This window comes from Corylus avellana, chromosome 3, assembly GCF_965113065.1.
Source record: "Corylus avellana chromosome 3, dhCorAvel1.hap1.2, whole genome shotgun sequence".
Lineage (NCBI taxonomy): Eukaryota > Viridiplantae > Streptophyta > Magnoliopsida > Fagales > Betulaceae > Corylus > Corylus avellana.
Genome location: NC_142492.1, coordinates 26,272,954 through 26,293,595, shown reverse-complemented (window position 1 = coordinate 26,293,595; position 20,642 = coordinate 26,272,954). Strand labels below are relative to the sequence as shown.

The 20,642-nt window shown below is 36.2% G+C and overlaps 1 protein-coding gene across 2 annotated transcripts; it reads right to left on the bottom strand.

Annotated features, from left to right (window-relative positions):
• Positions 1–3,646: 3,646 nt before the first annotated feature.
• SUV2 (protein dimerization) lies at positions 3,647–20,120 on the bottom strand. Of its 2 annotated transcripts, none has more exons than XM_088514887.1 (12): positions 19,681–20,120; positions 18,802–18,840; positions 15,536–15,654; positions 14,312–14,415; positions 13,862–14,217; positions 12,861–12,929; positions 11,708–11,790; positions 10,029–10,361; positions 9,839–9,945; positions 8,927–9,072; positions 4,777–4,973; positions 3,647–4,531 (listed from the first exon to the last, which is right to left on the bottom strand). In XM_088514887.1, exons 1-12 carry the CDS (start codon positions 20,032–20,034, stop codon positions 4,267–4,269), a joined length of 2,172 nt encoding a protein of 723 aa, XP_088371013.1. In that variant the 5' UTR covers positions 20,035–20,120; the 3' UTR covers positions 3,647–4,266. The 2 variants fall into 2 exon arrangements, with proteins under 2 accessions (XP_088371013.1, XP_088371014.1); XM_088514888.1 differs by having other exon boundaries at positions 14,312–14,409.
• Between the last annotated feature and the right edge of the window lie 522 nt (positions 20,121–20,642).

The following is a 20,642-nucleotide window of genomic DNA, read 5'->3' as shown; positions in this document are numbered from 1 at the left end:
TTCGTTCCTAAAAATTTAAACAAAAAAATAAGGGAATTAGACTATCTATTCACACTCATTAGGGGTAACTTAACCTCTCAATCAACCAATTGAAAAATAAATTGCATGGCCTCAAATAAAACCAAAAGACGCGCGCGCACACAAAAATGAAAACTCCGGGTGTAAAGTGTGGTTTAGATGTTATAAATTGTGGTTTAATACGTGAATTTCAAACCAAAATAATTCAAAGGATGGATAGGAGCTATGGCTAAAAAAACTATGAAATGATTTGTTTTGATAATGTCGATGGTGTTGGCAATCCTTGTTCGAGTTGTGGGGTAAGTAAACAACCCTTTCTTTTTCTTTCTCTCTCTCAATCATCCTCCTTCTCTCACGCCTATTACGCATTTCCTTACAATCATCTCCCTCTGTCTCCATATCATTATACTAAATTTAAATTTCGAAAGAAGAATCATTCAAAGAGAACAAAACAAGTACTCTCTAGGAAAAAAAACTCAAGAAGAGAGGGATTGTAAGAAAAGATGCATAAAGAGACAAAGAAACTCGCAAATTTGGGATCCCCATGCCAAAATTAAGGCAGTTTAAGGATTGTATCAGAAAGTGCAAGGAACTTAAAAAATTATGATATTTGTTTTTCCATGGTTCATATTTTCGCGCCGTATTTTAATGCTTCTAACTTTTATAGGACATTACTGAAGAGTTTGAGTAGAATATTATTGCAACTCATTAGAAGAACATTTTTATGTTCAATCAAAGTGAAAAATACTCTTTGCATATGTATTTTCTTTGATAAATAATCTTTTTTATTAAAATGGCCCATGGGCCATTTGAGGGTGGCCATTCGGCAGACCTAGGAGAGCTGCCCCCATTTGGTCAAGGGGGTGGCACAATTACCCCTATTCAAGTGACTTGGGGGTGGTTCGGCCACCCCATGTGGCCAAATAAGAGTGGTTCGACCTAGGGGTAACCAAGCCACCCCCTTGGCCACCCTCATTCAATTGGCTTAGGGTGGTTGAAACTCAACCACCGCCATTTGGCCAATGGGAACGGTTTTGGCCACCCCAAATGTTTTAATTTTTTTTTTTTTTTTAAGGATAATTTGGGAACATTTGTCCTTAAAAACTCATGTGCAGCACACGTGGGTTGATTTCTGTCAAAGAATACGAACTTGAGTAAAAGATGGGCAACATTGACAATTTCAAAAACTTAGTCGGGGTATTTTACCAAATTTTAAAACATTTGAGGCAATAGTGAAAAATGGGTAAAATGTATTTTTCCCAATAAATAATATTGTTAGCACTTGATAATTCCTAAGCAAAGTAAAATAAAATTTAAAACTAAATTTCAAAGTAAAAGTACTATAGAGAGAAAAATTTATGTCAAAGTAAAAGTACTATATAGAGAGAGTGGGATTGGAGATTCTTAACAAATTCAATCTTAGAGATCATGGTTTTTTAAGTTCCTTTCACTTTCTGATACAATCCTTGAAATGTGCATTTTTTGACATGGGGATCCTAAATTTGTGAGTTTCTTTCTCGTCTTTATACATCTCCTACAATTACTCTCATCTTGTGTTAATACCAGGATTTCTTTTTTCTTGAGAGTACTTTTTCTCTTTGAATGATTCTTCTTCTAAATTTAAATTTAGCATCATGATACGGAGAGAGAGGGAGATGATTGTAATGGAATGTAGAAAAAAGTGTGAGAGAAGAGGGGGATGATTGAGAGAGAGATAGAAAAAGCAAGGGTTTTTTGCTTGCACCACAACTTGAACAAAGATGGCCAACACCACTATCATCATCAAAACAAGTCATTTCATAACCATTTTAGTCATAGCACCCCCCTCATTTGATTCTTTTCTTTTTATCTTTTTGTCTTTTTTCTTTCTTTCTTTTTTTTTTTCTTTTTTTCCTTTTTTTTTTTTTTTTTTTTTTTTTTTGCATCTCTTCCCACTTGTTGTGCTCACTATATTTACCGATTGTTGTGTCTTATCTACCATAATTGTAGTCTTTTGCACAATAAGTTATATCAAAGCTAAAGTTTGATATTCAAAATGATAATTACGTTAAATATAGCGAGCAAACAAGTATGAAGTGAAAAAGTTTAATGGCAAAAATAATTTCTCTTTTTTAAAAAGAAGGATGAAAGATCTTTTGATTCAGTAAACAGTCTAGAAGACGTTATTGGAGAAGGCGAAGAAACCTCATAAGATGGATGATGATGAGTGGGAAAAGATGGATGCAAGGGCTGCGAGTGCGATCCGTATTAATTTTTCAAATGAAGTTATTCACAATGTAATTAATGAAGAAAAGATGAAGACAATTTGACGGAAATTAGAGCATATATGGCAAAATATTCAATGAAGAAGTTGTATGTGCAAAAACAATTATATGGATTATAGATGGAGGAAAATACATATTAGCATTAACAACTCAACAAGTTTAGCATAATAAATATTAATTTTTTAAAGCGTATTAAATGTAAATTTACTTAACCATATGTCATAGTATTATATACCATAGTCATAACTACAGAAGATATCTATTAACACATTAATTATTAGCATACAGTTAAATAGTTAAATATGTTATATGGGAACCACACTTAACCTCCATCACTTTTACAATGTCTCCACCCCTCTCCCCCAAGTTCAAAAACTCTCAATTTAATGTATCAAACTTCTTCTTTTTTTTTTCTTTTTTTTTTTTCTTTCCTGGCAATATCACCCATTCGTTAGCGTTTGAGGTCTTTCCATTTTATTTAGATTTTAGATTAGAACAATCATTAAATCAAACCGAAAAGGGGGGGGTGAAATTACCTTTATAATCATGAAAAGTTTATAAAACTTCAAGTTTAACCATGATCAAATAATTTATAAAAAAAAAAAAAAGAGAAGTGACACGTATTGGGTCACAAGGTTACTCAACATGGGTCAAGTTGTGACTTAATGTGGGTCATGACCAGACCAACGATTGTGGGTTTCTTTCCCAAGACAATGGATCACTTCGTGACCCAACGTGAGTCTCAAGGTGACTTGGGTTAGTTGACCCACGATCAGTTAGCCACTTGACCCGAGTTGGGTTATGACTAGACCTACGATCATAGATTTACTAACTCACGATAGTTGGTCACACGGTCAATTTGGTGACCCACCATACCCTTTTTTTTTTTAATCAACAAATGCTGGTATTTTGAGAATTTGACACCCTTCCATTAGTCTTTTACAGAAAATCCTAACGAATTGGTGAGATTGCAAAAAAAAAAAAAAAAATTCTATACTAAATTAAGAGTTTTTAAACCTTGGGTGGACATTGCAAAATTGATAAAAGTTCATGAGAATTAAATAAAGTTTTTTATGTTACAACTAGTTAATAGCATTAACTATTTAGTTAACACTAAACTTTAGTTAGTATTATTGTTGTATGTTAATAAGTAAACATTACAAGTCTACAATTTTATATTTTTATATGATTGGGTATATATATAAAGAGAAATGCTAGGCTTCACAACATTTTTTTTTAATAAAAAAATGCTCTTACAAGTGATATGGCACAATATAATTGAATTTCTCAAAAATTGGATTCATCTCCTTCTCAATCATGTTGTGCCACACCCACCGCATGGCCCGCTGCCAAAGCATATAAAATCAAGCTAACTTCTGACCTCATGATATTCAAGAAACTAATAGAGCTGTAACAAACAAAGATGTAAAGTAGATTTGCTATACGTCTCAAATGACCAATAGAAGCTAAAAACTTGGGGAAAACTTTTTGCATTGTCAAAAACTAGGATCTCTATATGACATTATCTTCATAATACACTATTTCAAGGCCGTCAAAAATTACCTGCCCAAATTGCCAACAATTTGAACTATTGTGAGAGAGCTCATATGAAGCAAAGTCAACCATTTTCCTAGCTAGAATCTTGCTTAGTCCACAATCGCGTGCAATCACATCTCCAACTGAGACCACTCAACCGATCCAACTGTCCAAGTAAATTTTGGACTGCCTAGCCATCTACTCAAGCTGCTGGATCCCACATGAGCCCTCGCATATTACCTGCTCAAATTGCAAGTACTTGCTGTAGATCTTAATCCGATACTCAAAACTTTGCAGATGAGGGGGTAATCTTACCATCGCTACCAAAAAAAAGGATGAAATGAGTTTATGGCTACCCCTCATCTTTGCAGCCTTCTGACAGCTTTTCTTACAGAATGCTGCTGATATGCACAAATTACAAAAGAAATGAACCATGGGAAGGAATTTTCTAGGGTATACTGTTTCCTAAATATGTGTAAACCCTTTTCTTGAATACTCGAGCTAAGTTAACAATTTCAGATTCCCTCATCTGTCTAGTCATGCTATCAGACTGCCCATGTCTCAGATCTTTCCGAGACAACCTATTGGCAATGTCAATGGTCAAGCTGGCCATATCTCTGCTATTTGTTAACACTCGCAAGGCAGTAATAGAATATGCGGCATTGGAGACAAGTCTGTTAAGTAATATAAGCGCCTCCCGAATGAGTAAGGTCCTACATAACAAAATCCTCACATTATAATTAACAATTAAAATGAACACAGGAAAAAAGAGAAAGGACAATAGCAGCAAACCATTGACCAAAAAAAAAATCCATGCAATTATCTTATTTTGGATAACAATACTATGAGGATCAGATTGACACATTATAAGCAGCAAAAGAAAAAAAAACTAAAGCCAACTATGCCTAAGAAGTAATATGTGGATACAACTTCCCAAGGGCATCCAGAGACAGCTTACCTCTCTTTGGAGATTTCTGGTGGCTCAGCACAAACTGCTGCTTCTATATCTATCTCAGATACCAGTACTCGCAAAATCAACATAAGAAAGTTTCCCTCTCTATAGAACTTGGGACTCAGAAGAATTTCAAAGCCAGGTTTTCCGGAGGAAGCTAAGAAAGCCAGCACAATAATGGCACTTTTCCGTAGTGTCAATTCCTGAATATACAATCAATTAAAATTGTAAATAGATGATATTTTGTAATTCATATTATTTGAACACATATTTTCAACAGAATATTGGGAAATCATTTTAAAAAGAAACCAAGAAAACTAACTCCCAGCATTTCAAAATTGAGTGTCTTGGTTTGCAATGGGAACGATGTTAATGAAGAAGAAAAAGTATATTACTTTTACCAAAATGCACAAAGATGACATGGTTTTGTCTTTATTGGTTTTTTGAATTAAAAAGTGAACTTTCAATATAAGATAGAGGGAAAGTGGTAGATGGAGAAGGCCAAGGTGGCCATGACCTCCCTTGGCTTTTGGAACCCTCAGATTATGTTGGGATTGATAACTATAAAAAATAATAATAATAATGATAATAATAATAATAAAATTAGTACGATTGACCCTCTAGGTTTTTTTTCTTCATCTTCTTTATTTCTGTAGGCATTTTATAAGTTTAAGATAGTCCTATTCATATTACAACTCTATTATAAGTTAATTATTTTTTTATTTATATTCTTTACTTCTTGAGTTCTTTTTCAAGATTAATAACTAACAATTTTCCATTTGGGATCATCCATTTCATTACAATTCGAATTTTGCATTATACCCGACATATTAATCATAAACTTAAAATGACTATTTATTTTTACAAACACTGTGCTCACAAATCTTTCACAAATTCCAATTTCTACAATTAATTTGAAAAAAAAAAAAAAAAAAAAAAAAAAAAACATATACCGAAGTCAAGAAATGTGAGACTGAGGTTTCATACAGTTTATTGAATGACATGTTTATGAAAATAATATTATTTCTAATTTCAAATGAGACGATGATCAATCACTAGTCAGTGTGCTGCATATAAATGTTTACACAAGATGTCTATTAATTAAACACTTGCGTAACAAATGCCTAAGATTATATCAATCAGCTTGTGACCTTTGTGACCTTGTCACTGAACCGTACATAGTAAAGATAGGCTATTAAGATAAGATACTAATGCTAAAGTTTTTCATATCATGATATATAGGCTCCCCCAACCCCTTTTCCAACGGAAAACTTTTATGGCTCTACCATTTGGTAAGGTGTCATAAAACTAAAGGCATGTTTGATATGCAAAATAAACCCTTGAAATAGAATAATTATTCCTATAGAATAGTTATTCCATTGTTTGGTTAGTTTTTATCCAATGGAATAGCCATTCCACATGAATAGTTATTTCTCATTTTGAGAAATATTCCTTTCCTGAAAGAACAGCCCATCGATAGATCTTCCCATAAATACCCCCAACAAAAACCCGTGACAATAGAGAAAAAAATAATTCCTCCCATCAACTAGTTGTTTTCCAGAGGAGGTGGCTGGAACCAGAGGCTCAGATGCGGAAGCTGACTCGAACTCAATGTTATGAGCTAATGGGTCGGGCTCTGTTGGGGGCAGTGACCGGGGTCGGTGGTGGTGGAAGAGGGTCAGTTGTTGTGGTGGTGGTGGGGTCTTCAGATGGGAGTGCTTGAGGGTCAGAGTCCAGAGCATAGGTGGACCCATTCTCGGTGGCTTCAGGAACCGCCATGAGAGAAAGAAAGAGCTAAGTGAGAAAAATGGGCTACAAAATTCTCTATTTTCTTTGTTTTTTAGCCAGTGAGCTGCTTTGAATAGGGAGGGCAAGCTTTCGGCACTTTCAGAAGACCCATTTGTTTGACTGCCTTTTGATGGACATCAAAGGTTTCTGAAGGGCTATCTTGAGCATGATTAGGAGGTGAGGCATCCCAGTTTTCATCAAAGACATGACAGCTATTACCAAATTCTCTTTCTAACCCTGAATCATTGACAGGACGAGGAGCAGTTGCCTGGTTGTTCTGGTCCAAGTCTCCCACAAGAGTCCCTGGTGCACCAACTTCCACAGGAGCCTCATTGGTCTCCATTTCCAGTGCTTCCTTCTCGTGATCCAAATCATTTATATCTACGTCAACTATATCCTCAAATTCGTGGTTTCATTTTAGGCCTTTTTTTTTTTTTTTTTTTTTGTGGATGACGAGGAACCCCTCGAAGGCAAAACCACTTCGTGCACCCACCCATGTTGGGTAAACTTTGGACCCGTGTAAAGCACCCCCTCTACACGGATCTGGTAGGGCTTCGCCGGTGGACTGGTCCCAAAAATTATTTGCACCCAAGGAAATTCGAACCTTAGACCTCATGAAATACCACCAAGACCAAGGAATTTTAGGCCATTTTATTATAAGGGTGTCTTGGGAAATTCAGTTACAAATGATTCTATTCATCGATGTATTGCATTCTACCAAACAAAGGAAGTCTTCTATTCCAGTGTTACAATAATTAAGGAATAAGAATAGTTATTCCATTTTAGCTTTTCTCATTCCTAAATAATAGTAATTCCCTCTCCCAATGTAATAGCCATTATGCATACCAAACATGCCCTAAAAGAAAAGTAGAAGCATACTTGTTGTTTAGTTCATCGTCACCTTTGTCCCCAATCAAAATATAAATAAAATGAAGAACTAAACAAGAGAAGGACAAAGAGAAGAATCTGGCACAGATCTCAGAAACACCCTATGCCCTCCAAAAAGAGTAAACAGAAGCTCCTAAACTGTTTCTCTCAACAAAACAATGAGGTAACATGCACAGATTCTTCAGATGTTTTGCACATCTAGCACCAATGGGACTAACACTCTCCTTAGTCCAATATACATATTCATTTATTATAGGTTAAATACCTCATTAGTCCCAGCCCTGTAGTTCATCACTTTATTAAAAAGCTCCTTCCGTTTCAAGAAGTGACAAAACTAGCATTTATACTTTACAACTTTTTCAATTTTATTCTTCTGTCCATCTATCATCTAAAAAACTACTGGAATTTTTGCCATGTATAAATAGCCGTGTAGGACCCAATAAAATTATGTGTGCATGTACAAACACCACATCAGCTTGACACATGATAAAAGAATTTACATAAAGTGGTGATGGGGGTGGTTCTGGCCTCTCCACCACCCCCTCACCTAGAGGGGTGGTCCGGCCACCTCCTTAGGGAGCTTTAGGGGTGGACCGACCAAACCCTTCAGGGAGCTCTAAACTGGGGGCTGGTCTGGCCACCCACACCACACATGAAGGTTTCAGGTATGGCAAAGAGGGAAGACCCACCTCCTCTGCCACCATTTTTTAAAATTTTTAAAACTTTTTTTTCCAGCTGATGTGGCATATTTGCACATGGGGCATCATTTTACTGGGTTTTACATTGCTTTTTATATACATGACAAAAATTCCATTAGTTATTTAGATGGCAGATGGACCAAATGATCAAATTGATAAACGTGAAGTACAAGTACCAGTTTTGTTACTTTTTGAACCGATGGAGCTTTTTAATAGTGGCAAACCACAATGACCAATAAGGAATTTCACCCTTCTTTTACTGTTTGCAGGAATGGTATTCCTCTACTTTTCAACAGTAAGTTTTGATGTGCAGTCAACTACCACAAGACACAAACTTATGTGGTAAGTGTGCCTACTAATTCTTCCATAGGAAACTCTACTTTCCTGTTTACTCCCTATATTCATTCTAAGCCTATACTCATTCTAAGCTTCTTGTTACAAGTATAACTCCATTTCTAATAGATAGTATGCCTCCATTCCATAGTTCACTCCCCTACCCCTCACTTCCCCCATATAATAAATCGATTAAACATGTGTCCTACGTCCAAAAGCTTACCCCTCTCAGATGTGAAAATGCCTTATCAATGTAATCACTGTTACTACACAAATTAATATGCTGAAAAAAGTTTCCTCCAAGAAAAACATACTGTCATATACAATCAAACATCCACAAGCAGATGCCACTAACAACCATTTCCAAAGTTCAGGGTAAAAGTCTGAAAATCAAAAAATTAGAAGAAAAAAAGACAAAGGGAGGGGGATTTCTTAAATAGCATGCCTACCTGTATACCATTTCCAGGGCATGCTACACAATCTGCCAAGCCTTGAAGTACCTTGATAAATTTCTGAGGTCTTGCATTATCATCAACAGCAACAGCACCATCCCCCTCATTACAACCAGAGCAGAATGTCACCAACAGTTTTGGACCTTTAATGAAACAAAGAACTAAAAGCTGTAAGGGTAAGGCAGAATAGGCTCAATTAGACTGAAAATCAAACTATAGAAACAGGGGCGCAAACAGGCTGAGATGTGACAAGTAGTAGCTATTTAACTTCGACTCCCACGAGATACAATGTGAACAGGCTTGGGCAAACAACAATAGAGGTCAGTCTCTAGTACAATCTTAGCAACAAAGGGGACCACAATTAATTCATAGGATAAGGCTCAAATAGAAGTATCATAGAAGCAAATATACGACATTCTAAAAAATATCAAAACACACCTGTGCTAAAAGTGATCTAGTTCACAAAATTTTGAAGCTACAATTAGAATGGCAGGAGTCTAGTAATAGTGTTAGAAGAGCGACTTATCCTAATAATTTCAGGACATACTACTAAGATAGACAGAAGCAGCAAGTTCAGATGATTCTCTTTCTTTTTTACGTGTAAGAATATAAATCAAATGATTAAGTTCATCTCTTCTTATCAACTTAAACTTTTGAGATACCTGGTGATTTAATATGGTATCAAAGTAAAGGTCATTAGTTCAAACTTAGTCTCTGTTATTCACCTCCTATTTTCAATTAAATATTTCATATGTTGGACCTTACTTATTAAGAGAGTTATTTGAGCTCACACGTGAAAGTAAGTGTTAAAACATAAATTAAATGATTAAATTCATCTTCTTCTATCAACTTAAGCTTTCGAAATAACTGGTAATTTAATATAAAAGAAAAGTGAATATGTGAACATACAGTTCAGCAACAGATATAAGAGATGCACAGCATGCTTTTGCACTCGCAAGCCAGCCTCCTTTCTAAGCGATTGTGAAAGACTTTCAAACACCTTTGTCTGGCCAAACCTGTCTCAAGCAAATTTCATTCAGGATATGAAATGAATTCTCATGTTATAGCAAAAAAATCAACAGAACACTCCAAAACGTACTTTTCCCTCTCCATATAAGCATCAGACTTTATTAGAATCAGATTCATGACTGAGATTGCCTCTAGCTTCACACATTCTTCAGTATTCCTCATGATAATTTGATGCATAACTTCAACTAGAGAAACCCAGTCTACAAGAGAAACTGAGATAGAAACATCATGATTCCAGGTTTCCTTCTTGTTTGGAATTTCTGCATCAGGTAATCTAATCCCAAGTGGAGTATAGCCTGCATAAGATGTTTGATTTCTGCTCACACTGAACAGGCCTCTATCAAATCCATGGGAATCCACAATGTTGTTCCCAGAGCAAAGTCCTTCAACAATGACAATGTCCCTGAGTAGAGTTCACTGAAAAGATCAAATCATAAGTTCATAAGCATGCAGACATACAAAAAAAGAAAAGAAAAGAAAAAGAGGAAAATTGAATTATTCAACAAACAAAGAGTCAAAGAATTCAAGCAAAGGTCCTCCAGCCAAAAGAATATTATAAGGATTTAGAATAAAATGAAAATGATTAAAACAACCAAACAGCTTCAAGGATGTTGTTACAGCAGCACTGGGAACAATAGAGCAACAACCAAGTGCATCATTTTAGCCAGAAGATACTGACATCACCTGCACCACCAACTACAATTCTGCCATAATTGAGTATTAAAACACCATTCATGGGCCACAAAGAACCTTATCTTTAGTAATATCAAAAAGAAATTGATCACAGGACACCATAGAAATTGAACCAACAGCCCAAAATGTCTTCTTCATGGCCACTGTTCCACCAGTTTCCATCATCACCCAACTACCAGAGAACCCTTTTCAGTCATCTCCCTCTCTCCCTCTCTCTCTCTCTCTCCCCAAAGCGCCACATTCCCTCTCTATTTTCCAGCTGCCTCAGAAAGTACAATGAGACAAATCTGAAATTAAGTAATGGGACAATTTTCCCAAGAAACACCATTGCCCAAAGGCCCTTGACTTATTACATTTATTTCTATCCTGATTGTGTCCCAGCATGGTATTTCTAAAAGTACTCTTAAGGATTTTCCAGATTAGACCTTTATTTTGGGGGAATTAAAATAAAAATTTGGCAGGCATCTTTGTACATTTTTCATACGTATATGTATAACAATATACGACATTATTTTTTACCAAACATTATGTTATTTGGTTAATTATAAGTGATTTATATGCCAATAAAGAGCTACAAGAAAATGCTCGACAAACTACACTCACAAGAAATGTTGGCTCCTGAGCTTCTTAGCATATTAGAAGTCACCTTTTTGCATCAATCTAAACTGAAGACAATGATGTAAAACCAATTTCAAATTCCCATCCCAAGGGACATATAGAAAAGGAATCTATTTGTTTATCATTTCTTAGAATTTCTTGATATATGTACTTTCTCTTAATTGGGCATTTCTCTAATGTTTATGAAAAATGGTATACTTCTTGTGTACATGGGGCACCTTACGCTTTTGTGACATCTCAATTACTTATAAAAAGAGAAGTATTTTGAAAAATGTAAAAGACAATAAGCTATCATCTGAGACAATAAATGTGAGTAGTTGAAGTCCAAGATCAAGCCAACATATGCGAAGTAAAACGTATACAATCATGTACTTCAAATATTGTACAATGAAATGAAATTATCAAAACAAAAACAAAATGTAAGCCAGAGTGAGATACCTTCTTTCGAATTTCCTTTCCAAACTCAAGAGTTGCTTCAAAAAGCCATGGAGTATACGTAGAGATCTATGAACAATGACCACCTTTACCAAAAAGGGAAAAAACTTCATGAACAGACAAGAAAGAAAAATAAAAGAAAAAAAAGAAAACTCTATCAATGGTAAAAACTGTGTCAATGGTAAACTGAAATAAAGAAAAGCAACCAAGTAGCATTAATCAGACATAAGGACATTAAAATTTTGTAATGCCGACAAGGCATACAGTAATACACACATTTTAAGAGTCCTCCAACACAACCACTGAATCCAACAAAAGTATCATATACCTGCTAAGGTGGCAGTCAAGAGTGCAGGAACTTAAACCACAATGAAAAACACGCTTAATAGAACACACAAGTAATTTACTACAAGTCATATCAACGTGTTGTAGATGAAACAAAGGGTATGACAAACTGATAAAAGATGAGTTACACACACGATATTGATTGTCACCACATACAATCATATAATATAAGCAATATTATTACAGGATAATAACAGAATTATTTTCAAAATGTAAACATGTGTCTATTGCAATCCTCAACTCACAGTATATGACATATATACAATGACAGCAGATAAATATTCCAGATTCCATGAACCAGGATCTTGCTCTTTTTATATTTGGTGAATGAATCAAATAATCCCCAAGTCAACCCCAAACCTCAGCCATCTAGTAAGGCACACCGAAACATGGTTTGAAATTTCAATTTCTTAAAACAGAGTTCTTTGATATCATATAGAGAATCATCAGACAACTGATGACAACGTTAGCAAACAACATATCAAGACAATCTTATTTATCAACTCAACCGAAAAGTTTCTGGGTTGCCATCAATATTGAGAGGGCTACCATCCTGTGAGCTGACAGACAAGACTGCTTCAACTAAATTCAACTACTAGCCTTCTCTACAGAGTTTATCCAATTACTCTTATAAAGAATACTTCATCTAGGGATAAGGATTCCAATTTTTATATTCCTCAATCCCATATAAAACCACTTGATTGTTCATGAAAAAAGAAAAAAAAAATTGAAATTAAAAAAAAAAAAAAAAAAATCTAAGAGGTTCCTTTTGGTGTACAAGGTCCAAAAAGAAAATAGCTCACCAACTCACATTTTCGAAGCTACAGAGATCAAGCAATGGTTCAAACAAGGCCTCCAACTGTACCACTCCATTACTGATCTGCAGTAAGAATCAGTCAATAGATAATAAAGCAATTTTTTTAGGGCATGACAAACCAAATCAAATACATAAAAATTCAGCTCATCAAGAGTAGACATGTTAACGATGCTATACAGATACACAGGTATGTAATAAACAAATCACTGGTTGAAGACATAAAATAAGAGAAAATTGACCTTTAACTGTACTCTTAAGAATAAGAAATAGATTTAACTACCACAAGGTCCATAAATAGTTTCAACCATATTAGTAAATTAGTTTCACACTAGGAGAAAAAAAACATATATGTTTAAAATAAAATATCAATTACAAAGGTCTTATTAAAATAATGACAAGGATACAGGCAATAAAATGACCCTCTGGGTATTACAGACAACCCATGCAACCTGATTATTAATGAGATGAGAAACAACAATGCAACTAACTCATCTAGGCAGTAAGATCCTAAAACCCAAAAAAATAAGTGATGCTCAGACCGGTAGACAAGCTGGTCAAAGAATATACAATGTAGCATAATAATGGGAATAAATCCTGAGTGGCTCACAGTTTTATTTGCACTCTTTTACAATTTATACTCCTACATATTGAACTTTCTCAATTAAGAAGACAACGTGTGTGTGTGTGTCCCCATACCCCAACTTCTAAATGACAATGCAAATAAAACAGAACATTCTGTGTGTCACCATACCCTAACCTCTAAATGACAAAGCAAATGAAACAGAACATTCTGTGCGCACATGCCACAAACGTTAATAATTATCCTTCTCAGCTTTAATAATGAAAAATGAGGCTCACAATTTATATTACAATCATTTCATAGGAAAATTTTAAGAATTGCAGATTTTGGCACTAGCTTTGTGCATTTAAGGCAGTTCATTACAGCCTGGAGATATCTCCTGTTTTAACATGCAAATGCAATAGCAAAGAAGCACCTTTGTCAATATGGAGTAGAGGTGAGACACTTTTGCAGCTTCTAAAGTATGAAAGGAGTGCTTATGGAACTTCAAAGCCACATCAGAAGAACTTCCATCTGCTAGAGAGTCCATTGTCAATTTCGAAACATTCATGCTCATGAACCCAAAAAGGACATGGAAGTCTGTTTGACACGTCACAAGCAACTTGGAAATCAGATTTCTTCCATGCTTTTGGTCACCTGGAGAGCCCCAGATGGCTAATAACTTCTCAGAGAGAGCATGACCAGCCAGTGGATCATCATCATGTAATATTACTTGAGCAGGATCACCAGCTTCCTCTGTCTGAACTCCAATGGCTTTATAGGTCGGCATAGCTAGTGTACAACGAAAGACAAATAACAAAGATGTCAGACGAATGATCAAAGAGGAGGTTAGCTAAAAAGACAAGGATCTCCATTCATTCCTCACCTCTATCAACCCAAGAGCCAGCCTGATCATTTGAAGATATTGCATTTTGAATTCTTTGTGGAACCCCATGATGATCCAAAGCAAGAACTCCATATTCCCTGCCACTATGGCCACAATCATTCACAATTTTTTTTTTAGCTGGCACATACTGTTGACTTTGAAACGTAAGATGACACAAAAGATCCCACAAACCCTCAATTTGCCCCTTAATATACAACAACCAAATACGAAATTCTCATGATAGCAGTAAACGGTAGACAATAAAATTTAAAAGATTTAACTGCTGTAGCTTCCCTTAGTTTCTCAGATAGTCAAGTTGGCTGAAAGGTGAAAATGATGATCCTGCCAAATACAAAAAACCAAAATGTTGTAGCTCTAGCCCAAATGACACCTCCCCTCCTTGTAGGAACAGGGTGGATGGTGAGATCGTGGGCTCAAGACACATTAGGTGTGTGTATAACTTACCAATTAAAATTTTAAAATAATTTAAAAAAAAAAAAAAAAAAAAAAAAAAAAAAAAAAAGGAAAGGTACGGTTGTCCCAGTTGGCAAGGTGGACAACATTCAATATTGGGCAATACATTGGATGGTTGAGTGGATTCTACCTATGACCTATCTTGGTCTGCCCTTGGGCCTTATATTCACGGCAACAACAATATCTGATGTCATTGTGAAGAGGTGCCAAAAGAGATTTTCTGTGACAAAAGAAGCAACACCAATCTAAATGTGGGAGTATCTATTCCATTTGTCCATTTTGTTTTCACAGATAAGTTCATGTGATGCAGATGTGGTGCATCTATTCCATTGTCCAATTCAGCCAGTGCATTTTGGCTACCATTTAACATCTCTTAAATTAAACAAATTCTTCTACTAGCTGTTGGCCAAGAGACTTGAGAAGAATTTTAGTTTTTCAGCAGCACTGTATGTTGTTTAGATAGCAAGACAGAAACATCAGTGTACAGCACAAATATAAGCCTTTTGAGACAGTATCTATAATATTTGAAAAGAAATTTCACTGGCAATGTCAATTAGCGTGTCATATGTTGCATGAGGGATCATCGAAACATGGCCTTGTTTGCCAATTCCTGGACACTATGAAGACATTCTAGTGTTTAGTATATCAATGTGATTGTATCTGATAGAGAATCAGCAGACTCGAAATTAAAGGTCCAATCTACCATATACAACAGTAACTATGTGACAGAAAAACAGAATTTTAACTCACAAGTTTGTACTCTTTGAAGAGTGAACGTCTACATCTTTTACTTTGTTCTTGGAAAATACATATGGAAGCTGCTCCTCTTCCTTGTCTCTTTCCCTCCTTAGTTCAAGGCACTCCTGTTCCTGAATGAATATAATAAACTTGTTACTTATTGCATAAGTAGATTTTATCAAAAAGAAAAAGAAGAAAAGGACAGCTTAAGAAAAGGGTCTGTATATTAAAGTTTACGAAATAAAATTGCATAAAGTCCATTTTTCCATTGCACAGACCCTTCTGCGAGACATAATTAAAGAGTCATCAAACAGCCTAAGCAGCAGAGAGACAGAGAGAAAGAAACATTGCATCTCTATGGTGTGTTTCTCTGTGTTGATTAGCAGGACTCCCTCCGGGTTTTTTGATAGCTCTCATGGCTTGAGACATAGGATCCTCTTTCCCCTCTACTGTTCGTCGTCGTCATGGAGAGAGAGAGAGAATAGCGAAACAGTGTGTTTCTCTGTGTTGATAGTGGGGCTCCCTTTGGTTTTTTTAAAGCTCTCATTTATAGCTCTCATGGCTTGAGATAGCAAATCCTCTTTCCCCTACATTGTTTGTCGCTATCATGGAGGCTCTAAGTAGAATGTTGTCAGCCACTGTAGATGGGGAACTTCTATTAGGTTTCTCAGTGAGGTCCAGGAATAATGAAGAGTCCCTAGTGTCTCGTCTATTATTTGAGGATGATACCCTATTTTTTGTGAGGCAAGTCCTGTTAATCTCCATCATATGCAGTGTCTGTTTTTATGCTTTGAAGTTGTCTTGAGGTTGAAAATTAACTTGGCTAAATCAGAGTTAGTCCCTATTGGTGCCATGGAAGATTTTGGAGGCTTGGCTAGCATTCTTGGTTGTAGGGTGTCCTCTTTGCCAATGCAGTACCTAGGTCTTCCGTTAGGGGCTTCGTTTAAGGCAAAATCAATCTAGGATGGCATTATTGAAAAGATGGAACGTCATTTGGCAGGTTGGAAGAGTTTTTATTTATCTAAGGGAGGTAGGATCATTCTTTTTTTAAAAGCACTCTATCCAGCTTGCCAACTTATTTTTTGTCCCTCTTCCCCAAGCTAATTGGAGTTGCCAATTGTATCGAGAAACTTCAGTGTGATTCTTGTGGGATGGAGTCAGAGAGGAGTTCAAATTCCATCTTGTCAATTGGTCGAAGATTTGGACTCCGATCACAACTTGGTAGTTAGAGACTTGCTTTTGTTTAATTGAGCTCTCTTGGGGAAATGGTTATGATGCTATGCCACGAAAAGGGAGGCTTTGTTGAGATTGGTGGTGGACGTTAACTTGTTAAGTATGATAGTATGTGGGGAGAATGGTGCTCCAATAAGGTGAGAGATGGGGCTAAGGTCAGATTTTCATATGATGTGTGGTGCGGTGATCAGACCTTCAAGGTAACTCTCCCAACATTGTTTAGTATTGCTCCTTTAAGGAGGCCTCGGTGGCAGATCATATGCAGTTTTCTAACGACACTTTACAGTGAAATATAACTTGTATTGGATCAGTGCATATGATTGGGAGGAAGAGGTGGTTTCATCGGTCTTTAATTTGTTATATTCTCTCAAGTTGCAATGAGGTAACAAGGACAAGATTTGTTGTATCCCCTCCAAAAGGCAAGCGTTTGAGGTTAGATATTCTTATCATTTACTTAGCCCTCCCATTGGCCCTCCCTTTCCTTTGAAGAGCATTTAGAAAAATAGGGCTCTCTCGAGGGTGGCATTCTTTGTTTTGACGATAGCGTTCGGAAAGATTCTCACATTGGATAACCTGAGAAAGAGGCACATAACAATGATGGAGTGGTGCTGCATGTGCAAGAAAAGCGAGGAATCCATTGATCATCTTCTACACCGCTGTAAAGTGGCTAGAGATTTATGGGTTTTGGTCTTTCATTTGATAGTATGTGGGGAAAGTGGTGCTCCAATAAGGTGAGAGATGGGGCTAAGGTCAGATTTTCATACGATGTGTGGTGCAGTGATCAGACCTTCAAAGTAACTCTCCCAACATTGTTTAGTATTGCTCGCTTTCAGGAGGCCTCGGTGGCAGATCATATGCAGTTTTCTAATGACACTTTACAGTGAAATATAACTTGTATTGGATCAGTGCATATGATTGGGAGGAAGAGGTGGTTTCATCATTCTTTAATTTGTTATATTCTCTCAAGTTGCGATGAGGTAACAAGGACAAGATTTGTTGTATCCCCTCCAAAAGGCAAGCGTTTGAGGTTAGATATTCTTATCATTTACTTAGCCCTCCCATTGGCCCTCCCTTTCCTTTGAAGAGCATTTAGAAAAATAGGGCTCTCTCGAGGGTGGCATTCTTTGTTTTGACGATAGCATTCGGAAAGATTCTCACATTGGATAACCTGAGAAAGAGGCACATAACAATGATGGAGTGGTGCTGCATGTGCAAGAAGAGCGAGGAATCCATTGATCATCTTCTACACCACTGTAAAGTGGCTAGAGATTTATGGGTTTTGGTCTTTCATTTGTTTGGGATGGAGTGGGTTGTGCCCCAACGGATGGTGGAGTTGTTGGCTAGCTGGAGAGCTCAGATTGTTAATCACCGCAATATAGAAGTTTGAAGGACAGCTCTCATGTACTTAATGTGATGTATTTGGAGAGAACACAATGCCTGAAACTTTGAAGATTACAAGAAAACTGTGATAAGAGTTAAAAGCTATCATGTTCAAGTCTCTTTATGTTTGAATGGTTGCCCACAATAGTTCTCGCTTTTCTAATTTTCTAGCTTTGTTGGATTTGTGTTCTTATTCAACCTAGTTAGGTACCTTTCTTGTATATTCCTGGTGTACTTGGATTGCACCCCTATGCGCTTATAATAAAATTTGAATTACTTATCAAAAAAAAATTGGCAAAACTAAAACAATACATAGATGCCAGATAATATGCAATAATATGTGTCAATTATAAACTAATGCTCATTTTAGGAACATAGTGCAAATGGCAAGAAGAAAACACAACCTCAGAACTGCATAAAGCTCAAATTGCTAACATGTACTAAAACAAACATTAGTAGTATACTAGTATTCACTACCCAGAAATATCAAATCCTACTAACAGGGTATACTATGTAGCCCAAGGAAGCCTACATGCGGCTATGTGATAGTATCACTGATCCAATAATATATCAAATTACTGTGAAAAGGAAAAGGAAGAGGAAAATAACAGCATGATGTGGTTGTTAAGTGGTAAGAGCGAAAATGAAAAGAGAATAATATGTACCAGGTTTGTAAGCTGCTTCAACACATGTCCAAGCTCCCTCTGTAGTTATAATGAATGCACACTTCAATTAGAACATATCCAAATTGCAAGTTGACCAACTATTTCAAACATGAAAGATTGCGTTCTTCAGCAATCCATGAACAAAAAACAAAAACAAAAAAATCTCTTTACACCCAGAGCAAGGAGCAAAGGTACGATAATATCCAAAACATAGATTACAAGTTAAATAAGTGGGAAAAAATAATAGTAATAATAATATTAAACTATTCCCGATTTCAACATGAGATTGTCATCCACCAAATTAAACCCAATTTCAGGCATATTTCAACAATTCTTTGATAATTCCAAAAATCCAAACAAGAGCCAATCCCCGAACTATTTCTAGAATAGAAAAATTTCCCAAAGATTTTGATTTCTCATATCATCAACATTCGTCAATTTCTTCACGGTGTAACCCTATCCTAAATTTCCTACAGCTCATTCGATCCATTATTCTAAACGAAATATATATATCAAACACAGGATTTCCACTTAGCAGAATAGATTTTTAAAAGGCACGTTCAAAAAAGGCGTTGTTTTTTTCACACACAGCGAAAATAAAGAATAATAGTATGAAAAACAATACTCAAAAATCACCACGCTCTATTTATCTAACTTCCTGCATTTTCTCAGCAGCATAACAGAGCCAAAGTTCACACAAGGAACAAATCAAAAACCAGCTCAAATCTCTCTCAATAACATACAAAGACCACTAAATCCACAGAAAATTCAATAAAAGTTGCGAAGAACAGGAACAAGAATTCTTCAACGCTTAGTTTCATAAACATACACTCATATACGTGTACAAATAATAATTCGAAAGAAAAGAGAAAACCTAACCTTTAACCTATCGATTTCGAGCTCTTTGTCATTTTCGGGGCGGCGAACCAAAGACGAGGAGGAGGTAGAAGCGCATTTGGCAGCCGCGTTGGAGAAGCGAGCAAAAGAGTCGTGATCGGAGTTCCTTTGAGAGAGCTCTCGCGGAGGGGAGTAGCGGACGGTGGGATTGTGGTGAGAATAAGCCGCGACAGGACGCGGCGGTTCTTGGTGTTGTACGTGGAAGAGCCGCTGCGAAGGGTTTGGATTTTGGATAGCGGCGGCGGAGGAGGAGGAGGAGGAGAGGGCGAGCTCTTCTACTTGGATGAGTTGGTCCAGGAAATCTGCGTCCCATTCTTCGAATCCCTCTTCATTCATCGCATCCAACTCTTCCCTCTCTCTCTCTCTCTCTCTCTGGAAATGTGTTTTCTTTGGATTCTTTGTAGTTCAGTGGAGTGTGTTTTTTGAATTTCGTTGACTGTGGAAGCGAAAGGCTTCTCTTGTTAGATATTTTTTTGTTTCTCCAACAATGACACAAATTTTTTTTATAAATTGGTTTATTGAAGCTTTATTAATGAGTATTTTTTAACACGTGAGAATCATATATTTTTTTAATTTTATGTGCTTTTTATATTTTGTATAGCTTAAAATATACATATTGTTTTTTAAATATTGATTTATGAATAAATAAAAATTGTCCCAAATTATATGTCAACTATCACCACGTTCTCTATTGCTTTTTTCTTTTGTATTGCTTTTGAGTAAGAAGAATGTTAGGTTTCAATGTTTACTATGGCGCCTTTTATTACCGATCTAACTATAGCTATCAAGAAGGATCCAACTATAGTCAATACGGACAATTGATTGAACATACCCGAGTCATTATAAATAATCTCCACTTTTGGGTTGTAGGGCATGTTCAAAGGGAGGCCAACAAAGCAACTCTTCGCTTTGCAAAAGCAGCTCTCTGTCAGTCAATAGAACAA